This window comes from Callorhinchus milii, unplaced genomic scaffold, assembly GCF_018977255.1.
Source record: "Callorhinchus milii isolate IMCB2004 unplaced genomic scaffold, IMCB_Cmil_1.0 Scaffold5, whole genome shotgun sequence".
NCBI classification, from domain to species: domain Eukaryota; kingdom Metazoa; phylum Chordata; class Chondrichthyes; order Chimaeriformes; family Callorhinchidae; genus Callorhinchus; species Callorhinchus milii.
Window position 1 is genome coordinate 29,024,949 of NW_024704746.1, and position 15,449 is coordinate 29,040,397.

Genomic DNA, 15,449 nt, shown 5'->3' on the forward strand with positions numbered 1-15,449 from the left:
TGTCATAAAAGGGTCATATTGTCAGTAAAAAATAATATTAATGATAATAAAAGTGATTTAGAAGTGAGGACGAGGATCTTGAACGTAATTCTCTGGGAGTTGAGGAGCTGGGCGAGGATGGGGTGATAGGCTCGTGGAGCCGAGTGCTGGAGACGAGATGAGCTGCAGTGTTCTGCGTGGTCTGTAGCTTGTGGAGGGAAGAGTAGGGAAATTTGGTGAGCAGAATCTAGGTTCTAAATCTAGCCATTGGAAATGCCATGTAAGTTGAGTTTAATAGCAAGATGTTTCTGAGTAAAGATGATTGGAAGACTTCTTTGAAAATAATATTCTTGAAAATGGTAAAGATGTTAAAATTTGAAACCAATTGAACTGATGTCAGCTGGAACAGCTGGTAAGAGTTGTCCTTGGACTTGGGATGAACTTCATCCCAACATTGTCTCTGTAAATGCAAACATGGTGCAGCAAACTGTCATTGAAAAGAGCTGATGTATTATATCCTCGTGTCCAATATCGCATGTGTTTTTGTATTGTATTTAGTGTAGAGATGTGTGATGAGAAGAACAACTTCACCATGTGCCCACTCTGTGACAAGTCCTGTGACTACTGGAACCTCAGTAACGCTTGCTCCACAGCACGTGCCAGCCACCTGTTCGACAACCCTGGCACGGTGTTTTTCTCCATCTTTATGGCAGTCTGGGGTAAGAGAAAAAAATATGTTCCTCTGGTTGGATTGGTAGTCAATATCAATTGTTAATCAATGAGTAACTAATTAAGTGGAGGTATATTAAGGGTTGTGTGCCCTTTTTTGCCAATAGGCATCTGGTTAAGGAATGTCAGTCACTTCACGTGCGCTCACTCTCACATCAAGCATAAAGCCACCAGTTGAAGAGCGATGATCCCCCCATCTATCGCGTCGAGCAATGTGCTTTAACTCCAAACGTCAAAAGACAAACCAAGCTACATTTGTAGTTTATGTTCATCTTCCCACGCAAGAGATGTGTGTGGAATATATGGAGTGTAATTGGCACTTTGTGGTCAGATTTATGTTGTGTGCCCACAGCTACTATACGAATCGAGCTGAAATGTCATTTGATATAGGATCCTAACAACCACAGAAAAAGAGGACTTTCATTGCATCACGCTGGACTGAATCTGAACCCAAGTACTAGTGAACTAAGGCATCCATTCTCACACCCAATGTTATTTTATTCTTTTATAATACTGTATTGTCCTTTAATTGAGCCCGTTATACATTTGAGAATATGTATCCAATGCATGTGCATTAGAGTGGAATAGAATAAATTCTGAACAGACTGTTTGGCCAATAAATCAAAGTCTACATCTTTAGAATATGCGCTGCAACAAAGCTAACTAACCTTACCCTTGAAAACGTCTGGATCCCAGGGGTTGTAGGATGATGTATTGATATAAGAAAACATGCCTCTTGCATTAAAACAAATTCTTGTTGGAATATAGAGTGTTGTATTACACTTCAGTTATTGCTGCACTGCTGAGAGCAGAACGTACTGCCTTACATCCAGCTTTCGTTGAACAGAGTGACAGGGCCTTTGTCAGGCATATAGCTGCCCCAGGTAGTCTTACAGTATCGTTCATCACCGTGCATAGATTAGCTTTTGTGAATTGCAGTGAAGGGGAAACTGGCACGAGTTATTATTTACCAACTCATTTTAAGAAGGGAATAATACTGTTAGATTTAATTCTTTTTACATGGGAGTCTCTCTGAGAGAACGCAGACTGGTTCTAAACTGTAGGTGACTCAAGGGTCTATTGGCTGGGGTTAGTGATATCTCGCTTATGAATGGACTAGTCATATCTCCTGCTACTTGTACGATACATCTTCATGTTCTAAAGTTTTTAAAACTTCTGATTTCAAATACTTTCATCTGCCTTTTTAAAAAAAAGCAATACAGTGCAACTGTCTTATTAGACTTTTAGAAGCTCTTGGACATAGGTCAGTGATTGTCAATTGAGTGCACATCTGTTTGTAATGCATTTTTAAATCATAATAACCTCCCACATGGATAATCTAAATTGCGTTGCTTGAATATTGAAACTTTGGGAATATTGTTTTAATCACACTGTTTTTTTTAAGGGTTTAATGTGCCTTGAATTCAGAGGACATGCTTAATGCTAAGGAAATATTTTTGTAGTGTTGCCCATTCTTTCAAATAAAAGTCCGATAATGAGATTCACTGCTGACATTTTAGAACTCAACGTATTACAACTATCGTTCAACAACATGCTTTGGAATTCTGTTTACCCAGCATGAAGTAGGCACTCGGTTGTTAATCGATTGGCAGAACGCTTTCCAGGAGTCCCTTCAAATATATATATTGCGTCTTCAAGAAGTCTCGAAGCGCTTCACAGAACATACTGTAAAGTGAATTGACTATATTATGTGGGGGAAACGCGGCAGCCAACTACGCACAGCAGTGTCCCACAAACAGTCGTGGATTGGGTGACCAAATTATTATTATTATTTTTATTTTTGAAAGGATTATTACCTCTGGAAAAGCAATCCGCCAATCGACTAACAACCGGGTTCCTACTTACTACGAGGTAAACAGAGGCGTGTGGAGTAGGGAAACTTGTGCAATGTTTTGTCCTGCCTGGGAATCAAACCCAGATCCTCTCATTTGAGAGGTGAGTGCTCTAACCACTGAACTACACGACTCCACTTATGTTCTGTCTTGTGATCACGGCTGCAATTTTCAGTAGCTTCACTGAAAAGAATCCTGATGGCTCCTAATAGTTCATTTCTTCTTTTTGGTGCCCACTGCAAGTTCCTGCACCCCTGAGAAGCTTCTTTACACATCTATGAGGAAGAGTTTGGAGTTAGCAGTCAATGAGGAAACAATTTGCAGTCAAACCGAGGCATTTACTACTGGCTTCCCCCTCTGCTCAGCGGATTTATCTGGAATTCCATGCTGCCAATAATTATTGCCAGAGTTCTGTGTCCATCAGTTGCTAACAAGAGTATTTACTCTGGCACCCAGTGATCATCTGTGGAGCACGCATGCTACATTGCCTCATGAGGACAGGCAGTTTGCGGAGAGAATAGTGCACATACCTGCTGGAACAACCCGATGTACAATAGCATGTGGTCTTCATGATGAAGCTAGACTAGAACTCCCTCCTCTTGGATTGATTCCACAAAACAAGAATTCTGCTAAAATATGATTCAAATTGACAGCCTCCATCAGAGGATTGTGGGTGTGGCAAATGGAACATTAACACTCAAAACTATTGGACACTTCAGAAGCTAGAGATAGAATAATACAGGGCAGAAGGAGGCCATTCGGCCCATCGTGTCTGTGCCAGCTCTTTGAAAAGAGCTATCTAAGTCAATCCCACCCCCCCGCTCTCTCCCCATAGATAGAATCGTAGAAGTTACGACACATTTGGGTAAAAGGTCCATTCAGCGCTACACATTGTGTCTTTGGTGAATCGTGATAACATGGGAAATCCCATTGGTGTCTGACATCGCTAAAGGCAATGTGGTGTATTCTTAGATGAAATCTTTACCTCATTGGAAGACAAAGTAACGGGAGATTTACTCTACATTACATTTCTGACCTTGAAGCTGATACCATGTACCAAAATTAAAAAAAATATTTAATTCATCATCTTGTTGAGCCGCAGGTTCATGCACAATAATAGCCAAGGAACAGGATGTTAGATATCCTTTATCAAACCACTTTTGAAACTATTAAATATAGCTATTTTGAATTTATTTTGTGAATATCCTTCATTAAAAAAAAATCAACATTATCTTCACAGCTACAGTATTTCTTGCCTGCTGGAAACGTCGGCAGATGAGGTTAACTTACAAGTGGGACTTAACTGTTTTGGAAGAGGAAGAAGTGAGTAGATATTATCAGATTTATTACTTCATTAATGTTTACCGACTATTGGACTATCGTTCAATATGTCATACCATACGGTTTACATACTGAAAGCTGACAAGCTAATATTTTGTAGGAAAATGGATAAAATTTGTAACATTTCAAAACAGAGTTGATCTGTGAGATGGAGGATATTTCAGAAACGTAAAGTGATAGAATTTCAGTCGTACATTGAAACGGCTTTCTCGTCTAAACACCTTTGACAGATTAGCTTGATTTGTAGTGTCATGGACTCTGGACGTAGAATCAGACCCCTGTACAATGTTACAATAGTGCTTCTTATTGTGCAGAGGTTAGTTGTTTTGGTCTTGAGAACCACGTACATTTTAAAGCTTTCATTTGAGAAGTTCTATGCAAAAAATATTGGAACCCATCCACATAACGATTCCTTTTGGAGAGTGGTAAGTGAAAGTCAGCCACCTATTATGTAAAAGAAATTAAAAGGATTTGTTTATGCTCTTTATCTTCTGCTTTGTAAATTCTGTTGTGGAGACTCTGCCTTAGGCTATTGCAAGTAACACAGTGACTAATTAGCTACTGTTAAAAAGTTATCATTAATACATTTTAACATATCACCCACGTGTAAAGATGTTTATTTTACTCATAAATTTGCAAATTGGTTCTGTAGAAAACTAAGAATTACTGAAATTCTTGTGATTATCCCAATTCCAATTGAGATGAATGCCTTTTTACTGTCTGAACATTTGGTTTAATGTGTCTTTTGCTTCCTTCTTCTGTCGCCAAATATGCATCAAGGAACGCATGCAGGTTGGGACCTTTTAATTATAGAAAGAAATTGGCATTTTTGTCAATTTTTCTAAGCACTGTATAAATATATTTTCAGTGGTGGTAGATTTGACATTCTTTTATGTGGTCTCTTCGGAATTCAAGTGTATGTTGTTCAAGAGCATCAACATTTTCCTCACCTATTTTTGTACTTTTTAGGAGCATCCAAGACCAGAATACGAAACCAAACTTTTACAGAAGAAACTTTTGAACGAAAAACAGAATGAAGATGTAAGTTATTTAATCATGTTCATTGGTCGGTGGAAATGACGTCAATCCTTTTGTAACTTAAGTTTGAAATTCATGTCTGTTGAAAAAATAAACTGCATTACTTGACAGCTGAACAAGAGAGAGTTGGATGACTATACAAAAGGCAAAAACAAATGGAGTAACAAGGTCTTGTCATCTATGGGAGGAAATAATTTGGTAACTATCATCATTTCAATTACTTTGTATTGTATTGACCTGTGAATATCCAGCCTAAAGTTTTTTTTAACCACACCATTTACTGTAACAAATGCAACTCTGTTATGTATATACTGAGGAAGATGTGTTACATTTGTGTTTATGACCGGCACTACAAATGTATTAATGGTAAGACAAAAGCTAAAAAAAATCTTTTTAAAAAAATAGTTCATTTTGCAGCAGATACAATTAGTTCTTAGAATCATGTAGAACTGGAGGAACTTTGCTCTAGAAGTAAAGGGTGTACAAGTACAATACTCACAGGGCTCATGTGATCAAATCTGCATTTGCACATCAGTGATAAGGAATCTTATTAAGAAATACTGCAAATTTGTGAGTCCAAATGTCTGCTGCAGCATTTATAATCGTGCACATTAAGGAAATAATATGGTTTTAGAAACCTGAAAACTGACATGATAATATTGGCCATTAAATTATTCTATTATTCTGCCCTGTGTTGATTAGCAATCAGTTCTGACTGTTCAATTTAAGGTTTGGGTTTGATTTAGTTAGCATTTTACTACAACAAATCAAAAGTATTATTAAGGAAACATGAAATATACTTTATTTTCTGCTTGTAACATTGCAGTATAATGATCCTATCTAAACTAATTCTGAAATCATAAATACAGTTCCTGTCACATTAATTCTTGTAGCTTGAGGGGAGTATTTCCTTTGTTTCACAGCATTATTACGGCATGAAACACCTGTGGTCAGTTAAGTGTCTTTAATCCTAAACAAGAAAAAAAAAGAATTCTATGATCTGTGGGCAAATACAGATGTGTCGCTTTTTCCCCATTGTGCTTTGGGAATATACACATGAGATTTCATAGGACTCTTGGGGAAGCCAGGATTCATTGCCCCAAGGAGCTGTGTGATTTCTGCTGTACAGCAAAGCCTTTCCTGGCTTAAATCATATCAGTTGTACCACAGACTAACACATGATGTGTTCTGGTTTCTTTCATTGCAAGTCACTGGAATTTTTTTGCTTGATGCCTTCATAGAATCTAGTTGTTTTGAAGCTTTATTTCTCAGTGGATTTTGACTTGAAAGAGAATAGGGTTATGCAACCTATTTGCTTAACCTCACCTGGACAGACATGTCCTCAGCCCTTAGTTAGACTTTGAACAGGTGGTACATGCAAGGTTTTAGAAAGAGCCCAAATAAACAATTTGTAATAATAATAATCCTTGCATTTGATATAGCGTCTAATCACATCGTTGAGACATCCCAAAGCTCTTCACAGAATATACTGCAAAGTGAACTGACTGTATATTTTGTGGGTGAAACACGGCAGCCAGTTGTCACACAGCAATGCCACGCAAACAGCCATGGAGTGAGTGAACAATTTTATTTGGGAGATTGTTGGCCAGGACACCGGGAGAGAGAAACTCCCTTCTCTTTTCAAACAGCGCCACGGGATCTTTAACGTGCACCCAAACATGCAGACGGGACGTCGGTTTAACGTCTCATCGGAAGGACGGCACCTCCGACAATACAACACCCTCAGCTCCGCACTGGAGTGTCAGTTTAGACAATGCGATTCCAAGTCTGAGGTGGGACTTGAACCCACAACTTCTGACGTAGAGGCGAGAGCGTTATCATTGCGCCAGGCTGCACAGAGGCACAGTCCTCAGTATTTGTAGTTCCAAGCAGAGCTTTACCTCTGATCATCACATCCATTACGTTCACATTTCTATTTACAGGTCAGTTTTTAGTCCTGAAGTTAATTTGACATTAATTCTATGAGCCTCAATCTTTATTAAAACCCTAACCGGGGCATTTCCCAAGCAAATACCGTAAATCTGGACATTTTGTCAGGAACTAACATAGAAATATTAACAGTATTGTTACAAAGTTACTAAAAACCTGTACTGCAAATCTGCTAATCTTATACTTATAATAGTTAATTTTAGAGAATTAGTGCAACGTTAGTGCAATAATTTCAGTGCAACAACAACAGCAACTTGCATTTATATAGCGCCCCTCACCCAGGATAGCGTCTCAGAGCGCACAGTGCATATGTACACGAGAGAGTGGAGGGTGGGGAGAGTTCTGTGACATTAATTTCAAAAGCCAAGATAGCGTATTTAAGGTCAAGAAAGTGCCAATCTGTCGACATAAGGAAAATCCTATGGTAGTCTCCAAACTCTCTTCAACAATGATTGATGCAATCCTCTTTAACTGTATATCCCATATGATGCAGTTAAATGAAGTGATCTCATTGAAACCACATGTGTCTCTTGGAGATTCCTGCTTTATAACCAATGGATTTCGACGTCTTCAGAAGAAACCTGATATACGCCGATGACATGCCTCATTTTGTAATCAACTGACGATGTAAATCAATGTGAATATTTCAAAGAGTCTATAAAGCCTGGGCTTCTCTCAGTTGGTTTGGGTGAAAGGCGGCAGTTTGGCTGCTGGAAAACAGAATTGACCTTTTATTACAATAGGACTCTTGGAGTGAATTGATGGTGAAAGTAAAATGACTAAATTGGTGTGAATATGACCAGAACATGTCATATTACAGAACAGTAAACTGCACTCTAACTGAGCTATTCCCAGGTAAAGTGCATAAGTATTGGTTTCTTTGTAACAGCACCAGAGGACACTCTACATCATTCTGCTTTAATACCAGGAGTCTCGCTTCAGTAAATAAACTGAAGTATGAGTTGGCGGGCTTAATATGCTCCTGTTTCCTCCAATACAAAATGCTGCACTATGTAAATGTGTACCAAAGCTCTTTATAGAAGTTATTTTTGTAATGTGCAGCTGTAAACGCTTGTATTTCTTGTAAGAGTCGTGATCAGTGCAGCTCTTCCTTCATTTCCTTCTGTGCTTTCCTTGCTTCTGTGATGCACAATCCTGGCCTGAAATTCCACTGAGACTTAGCCTGTACGACATTTTTTTTCCAAGTAACAAAGTCATTGAGCATTACACACTCCATTTGGCATAACACTCAAAGGAATTGTTGCCTCTTTGCCTTTTAATTGGTATGGACATAAAGCAGTTACCCCACTGCACACTCAGAGATCCGCAAGCCTTGGCTCTTGCAACCTGTGCCCAATACTCATTGGAATTAGGTAACATGGCGCGTGACTCTCTAGGGAAAGAGTGTGCATTCCAATCCAGGCACAGATAATTCCATACGCAGGTGGCATACATGAAATTCTCGGTATGGTTTAGACACTCTTAAACATGGTGATGGGTTTCCGCAGATGTCAGACATTCAGCTGACCAAAGATATGTCTTTGTATTTAGGAGCTTGCAGACTTGCAACTTAAGGAGCAGTGTTGGCCTTATATGGGGGTGGGGTAGTGTGATTAAGTTCATGCTTCAAACTGCACTGAACTCCAGACTCGACTAAACTCCGAACTGCACCAAACTCCAGACTGCTCTTAAAAGCTTATTTTGAATGCCTCCTGCTTGCCCTCAAGTGACACATCTGCACAGCAGCAGACGGAATTTGATGAAGTTTAAACATATTTTGGCAAGCTTTTTGCACAATGAGCTGGATTTTTGGGGGAGGAGAACCCAAATACATTTTGCTGCAAATGACATCACTGCAATTTTGTTGGAATGATTTTGCTTACAGTATACTTTGTGTACAGATATACGGAAGTCTCGTACAGCCCTCTAACCATGGCAATAAAGCCTCTTTAAAGTGTTTATCTTTGTCGAAGCCACACGTTTGAATCACACGTTAATCCTAGACGTCCAGGCAGGTCCTTCACTTTGTAGATCTTTTGTTCTGTACATTCTCGGCTCATGCACTATAAGGCTAAAAAAAAGATGCATTTGTCAGTTATCGTGCTGTTTAAATATTAGTTGAACTGTATTACTTGCAATATTAACCCGAGGAGCTCTCATTATCATTGTCCCAAGTTGTGATTGACAGACAATTAAGCTCATTAAGAGCTTATTTGCGCAGAACAAACAAATCACATTGAATTCTCTGTTGTCTCGCTGGTGCTAATCTCTAGCTTTATAAAACATTGGTTTGTCAGTTGTCATATAGCTGCAAACAGTGGGTTCTTCAAAATTGTTGCTCAGTACTTTGATAATTTATTTCCTTCTTAAAATACGAACTTCCATTAACTTGTATCTTATCCTACAGCAGCAAACTAGGGAAATGGCTGTAGAAGGTAGTGCCAAGGTTAGACATCAGTCACATGCAAAACGTAGCATTTTGGCTTAATCTTCAGTTGGCTTTACAGGGTAACACCTTTGGCAATTTCAGCTGCTAATGGGTTTTCCCCATTATGTCACCCATTGTCAAAGGTGTAACATCAAATGAAATTTCAGTCCAATTGTACCTGGACATGAGCCAACAACTGTGCTTTAGAAATTGTCCCTTGAAGCTCCGAACCAACTCTTCTGTTTTGTGGCTGTCAGATTCACTGCAGACTGCCTTTCTGGATCATTCCAAGCACCATCTGGAGGTTTAATACTACTACTACAATAATCCCTGGATTTGATATAGCGTCTTTCACATGGAGAAGACGTCTCAAAGTACTTCACAGAACTTACTGTAAAGAGCAGTGACTTTGTATTGGTTAGGCCAATGCAGCAGCCAATTTGTGCACAGGAATATCTCACAGATGAGGGACTCCTCCACTCCTCCTAAGGCTGACACAGACTTACACAGCCAGTAGAGGGAACTAAAGAACGACCAGGAAAAGCAATCCTGGATGATTTTCCCCTCCCTTTACCCCGAGAATGCTGTGGCAGATTTATCCTCTCCAACATAGCCTCACCATCTGCACAATTTTGTGTGGATTTGAGTGCTTTTGAAGTCTCATTTGGTCCTTAATGCAGCTTCTTGACAAAGACTGCTTATAATACTCCATTTTTTAATAAACTATGTCCTACCAATGTATTTTAATTTCTTTGTGTTTAGATTGCATTGCAATATACAGCTGCAAATGACATGATTTGTTACTCATTCCAACACAATAGTGAAACAAAGGGATGCTGAAAACAAGTGTAGGGTGACTAAAACGTTGTGATACTATTCCAATGTTTAATAAGTCTTAAAGAAATGGTGATTATTTTTTAGATAATAGGGTAGTTATCACGGCTTTTTGTTCACCCTGTATCTAATACAGGTTGTGAATTCATTGCATAACATTGGTTTTCATTGTATATAATTTTTCACCATTGCTCAAAGAAAATGTGTCTCCAGCTCCTGGCTGCTATAATGTGGCACCAAGCAGATGTAGCACAAGTGGTTAGAATTAAAAATATATACGTCATCTAGTGGCAGAAACAAATTGTCACAGCTTTAGCAAAAAAAATGGCTCTGCTCCCTCTGAATTTGGTGAAAGACTCTTGGAATATCAATGTATTTCATAAAACGTGGCGATCTTTCTTCGATAGGATTATATACACAAATGTATTATTGTTAATTACAGAATAGGAAAGCTCTGTATGTTTTATACTGTTATGGTTGTGCTTTTTGAAGTCAACTTGTATCAGAACTCTTTATGTTCCCCTAAAATGTAGCTGTCGTGTTTGTCTGCAAGTGACAGCAACTGTTGTTGCTCGGAAAAGAGTTCAATATGTATTATGTGTTCAATATAGGTTAATAGCCCGCTAAATAATGTAACAAGCTGGCTATAGAAATACTCTAATTTGTGTTTAGGAACAGAATGGAGAGTGTACATCAATAAATCATTGAAATTAGAAGCATCTTAGGTTTCACACAAATTGCTCTGAGCTCTCAGTTGTGGGCTACTATTTCATCAGAGTAACTCAAGTGCCACCTTATTATTCTATGGGCGATTTGCATCATTACTCGTGTGGTGTAAATGAAGCGATTTGCAAGAAACTATAACAAGATAAACAAACAAAGGAGGGAGAGAATCCATCTGGATCTAGATTTGCTTTATTTTCTTAGTGTTTTAGAATAACTGTTGAATTCAGCTTTAACTTTAAAGTTGGTTCTCTGTAGTTCTTGAAAAGAGTTTCAGAAAATGAGCTTCAAAGTCCGAATTATAATAATAATATAAATATAATAATAATCCTTGCATTTGATATAGCACTTTAACACGTTTTCGAGACTGTAAATAAATTGCCGACGCCTCTCTATGCAATATGTAGAACATTAATCTCGCGAATTACCAGCTGAGAGGAAATACAAAGAGTTCCACTAAGAATTTATGGTTATACAATATGTTGCACTCCTGTGAAACGGAAGAAGAGTAACTTGTGTGTGTAAACAGTAGTGACTAAGGATAAGAACAGTGTCAGAAAATGATGGTACAAATCATACAGCTGTAAATCACATCAACCATATCGCGAGTGGTTTATTCGCCATGAACTGCTGTAGATCACATTGACTGGTGCTTTTATTTTACTTGTAAAAACAGATGTCGAAGAATTTTTTGTGAGGGCTTTGAAGTGTCCTGTGTAGTGTTATTTTGGATGGATGGTATCCTGATAGGTTATGAGTAGAGGTTTTCCCATAGGTCAATGTCATTTACATCCCCAAGCCTGTCTCAAAATGAAACTGGAATCAAAAAAGGTGATAGCTGGTAAATGTAAAGAGATGATAAGAGAGTGGAAAGATTTGATAAAATTGCTGTCCATCAGTTTCAATAGAAAGAGGCTGGAAATTTGAAACAGCGAGACACACGACATGTGATTAACATAAATCAAAGTAATATAATAACAATAATCCTTGCATTTGATATAGTGCCTTACCATGTCTTCGAGACATCTCGAAGCACTTCACAGAATACAATATAAAGCGAATTGGCTGTATATTGTGTGGGCGAAACCGTACATTTGTAGCACGACCTTTCAATATTTAATTTGAGAGGGATACAAAATCAGTTTGCGTGCATGTGCCTGCACCTTAAACTGATTAATGAAGTATTGATATCTGAATCTAAGGAATTGCTTGCTTCTGGTGCTATGTATGCTGCTCTGTGTACAGAACATCTTGACAATGTCTAAAATGGTAAAATAATATGGTTTGTATACGGTTGAGTGATAGCAAGGAAACATAGGCACTTTCCAAACAAAAAAAAATAACTAAAGGCAAAGAAGGTAAATCACACTGTTTAACCAAAGGATGTTATTTCAGTTGATTATTCAATCTTGCCTGGAGTTGCTGCTTTCCTTTAGGCAAGTGATTTATAAAACGAAATAAATATTATGACAGTCAAAGCAGTTGGTTGGCGTTGAATCGTTTATGATTTGCTGCTAACTGCGTTGCACACAGGTAGTAAACTAATCAAAGCAATGTAATGATTTGTTTGTATATGTATCTATGCACCATGTATTAGTTCAGATTTTATGTTATGTCCCCAAAAAGGATACATGCAATCCCTTATAAATACCCTGTAATTATCAACGTTATTTTGAAAGGAAAAATAAAGCAAACCTTTAGACTAATGGATCGTTCAGACCAATACTAGACATCAAAGGGTTTTGACTCCTTGAATTATAGCAGTTGCTTTCTCTCAGTGGCCTCATAACCTTCTAAGCAGACTTTGGGATAGAGTTTAAAATTGAATCAGAATGGATTCCGTGCCAAATGGTGATGAGGCCTGCCATTGCTGTCCAATCTCAACTCAAAAGGGAGGTCGGAATTTTAATTGTAATTCATAATTCACGGGTATTTAATAGAGTTTTGAATGTAGGTTGAGAAGTCACGTAGTGCAAGGATTTTGTAAGAGAAACCACTTGCAAATAGCGGTCGATGCATTAGTGCCAGGAAACATATATCGCAAGACCTTTGGAGCTTTGCTGAAAACTAGTTGTCAGAAAAAAAAAGGCATTTTAATTGGCATGTGTACTGATAAGTCAATTATTGCTTTATTATTGTTTTCCTGGAGCAGGCTGACAATGACAAATTGACTTGGAAGGATCGAGTTCCTGGATACCTGGGGAATTTTGTGTCAATCCTATTCATGGTAAGTTCAGCTATTACTGTTATAAAGCACCATTACCCTGGCCCAATTAATGATCAAACAACTCCATGCAGGGCTGTATTAATGATAACATCAAATCAGCACAAACAAATACGTGATTTCAACAAGGATTGCAAGTCAAATCTTTATATTCATGTAAGGTTTAGTAATTCTATTCTGTGCTGTGACATTTTTATTGTAGAGAGTTGGCATGCAAATATGTTGTGAAACAAGTTGAGGTCACACTGAGGATTAGAACACTATCCTTTTACCTCTGGGATCTGCATTTGATCACGTCTCGACTGATTAGATTAAACTCTGTCTTAGCTGTAAAGGTCTGGATGGCCCAGATACAGAGCATCAACAGTCCAGTATCAGATGACAAATTTCAATGGAAATGATAAGTCAAAAATATTACAATATACCCTAGTTCTATGTAGCACAATGTACAGTGTAAGTCAGCAACCACATAGAATTACAAGACAATATAAAATTACATTTGCACAGTGCCTTTTACATCGGGAGGACATCCCAAGGTGCTGGGCAGTCAGGGATTTGGACTTTGCAGCTATTAAAAATGAAGGAAATGCACTATGTCCTTTTCTTTGGGGAAAAAAAACACAACATGAATGTTTCCCCAATATCTAGTAACTAATGTCCTTGGTTATGAATCAAGTCATACAGAGCAGGTCTCAGGTTTGAAGCCTGGGCTATGCCGTGTTATCGTACCTCAGTCGGGGCAGTAGTTTGGGTGCTACAATTGACTTGATTATATATTGAATCTCCATAGCAGCAGCGATGGCCGTGATTACAAATGAGAACGCAAAGGAGAGGGGAAAGGAACAGGGTTCCTCATCTTATTGTTACCCGTATTGTAATCTTAGAATGACCTCGTGTATGGACGTCAAGGTGAGGATAAGGTTGGGCTTGGCTTTGATGTTGCCATGATTGAATAGACCAACCACAATCATTTCCAGACTCACACATGAACAGTAGCCACTTATGTGACACATTGGATTGACAACGTGTACCTGTGAATCTAGAATCCAAGTAGAAGGCAAAAAAGAGTTAGACCCGTTCACGAGAGAAGAAGGGGAAAAAATTGAAAGAGAAAAACATCTTCACAAAAACTCAGGAATGATCAGTAACTAATGGAAACGTGACTTTCTGCTGCTTACATTCATTGTCATTTGAGATATCAGACTTTGCTTCTTGTGCAAATGTAGGTAAATAAATAATAAAATGCTTTCTCTTCCGCAGATTGGCTTGACGTTTTCTGCTGTCTTTGGAGTGATCATTTATCGGATCTCCGTAGAAGCAGCTATGGCCCTGAGTACAAACGAGAATACAAAGTCAAACATCCGGGTCACAGTAACTACAACAGCCGTCATCATCAATCTTTTGGTGATTCTCATCCTGGATGAGATCTATGGAGCTGTAGCTACGTGGCTGACAGAAATGGGTAAATCTCATCTGCTATTGTGGGTTTGTGATTTACTGTGAGGAGCAAGGCCGATTTTAAATTACGAGAAGAATCGTTGGCATAAATGGCAAGATATTCTTTCTGCTGAAACAGGAGAACAGATCTAGGAGACGTGATTAGAAGCTGGGGGAAATTTTGAGATAAACATAACTAAATGAGTCACCACTCTACTTTTAGACCTTTGTTGAGTTATAGAACAAACGGTCACCTAATATATACAGGAAGTAAAGATTTAGTCTGACAATTCAAAACCATATGGCTATATTCCAGATTCAACAAGGTATGAGAGGGATAGAGTTTGCCTCATCTTCAAGATGGTGGTTGAAAATGATCTCAGTGACTGCTCTACTTGCATCTCATGGCTGGTGAACTGAATGGCCCAATAATTTAGCTCTAAATGGAATCATTTCAATTTGGGACTAGGTTTTCTTTCAATGAGTGTGGTTGTGACTCCTTGTCGTAGAACTTCAAAGTATGTCAGCCCTTTTAATGAAGTGTTTTGAGACTTCTCGAAGATGTGCTGAGGCGCAATATCAAATGCAAGGATTATTACTAAATACAAGGGATATGTTCACCAGCTGGAGTAGGCTCTGTAAGTACACATTTTTCAATTATGAACCATTCAAATGCACCCGGGATCTTAATATCAGCAGGATTGGGAGATGTGGAGATGAGTATAATTGCTGATACATTCAAAACCGCATTAATAGGGTCTTTGCCTGTTTCACAAAGACCTGCTTAGAAAATCTGCACACTGGGAAGCTTCCTCCCGATGTGAAGGGCACTTTAGAAATGTTATTTTGTATTGTACTAACTGTATGAGTGTTATGCCAGTATCAATTCCACTCTTTAACAGTGAAATGGCAA

General features: G+C 38.4%; 1 protein-coding gene across 1 annotated transcript in view; it reads left to right on the forward strand.

The window, feature by feature from the left end:
- LOC103185587 (anoctamin-2) overlaps positions 1-15,449 on the forward strand; it is a 36,705-nt gene that overhangs the window by 14,537 nt on the left and 6,719 nt on the right. The window contains exons 12-17 of the mRNA XM_042335031.1: positions 538-698; positions 3,802-3,884; positions 4,872-4,943; positions 5,052-5,138; positions 13,028-13,102; positions 14,360-14,561. Coding sequence (XP_042190965.1) covers positions 538-698; positions 3,802-3,884; positions 4,872-4,943; positions 5,052-5,138; positions 13,028-13,102; positions 14,360-14,561 — 680 coding nt within the window. The remainder of the gene's footprint in view (positions 1-537; positions 699-3,801; positions 3,885-4,871; positions 4,944-5,051; positions 5,139-13,027; positions 13,103-14,359; positions 14,562-15,449) is intronic.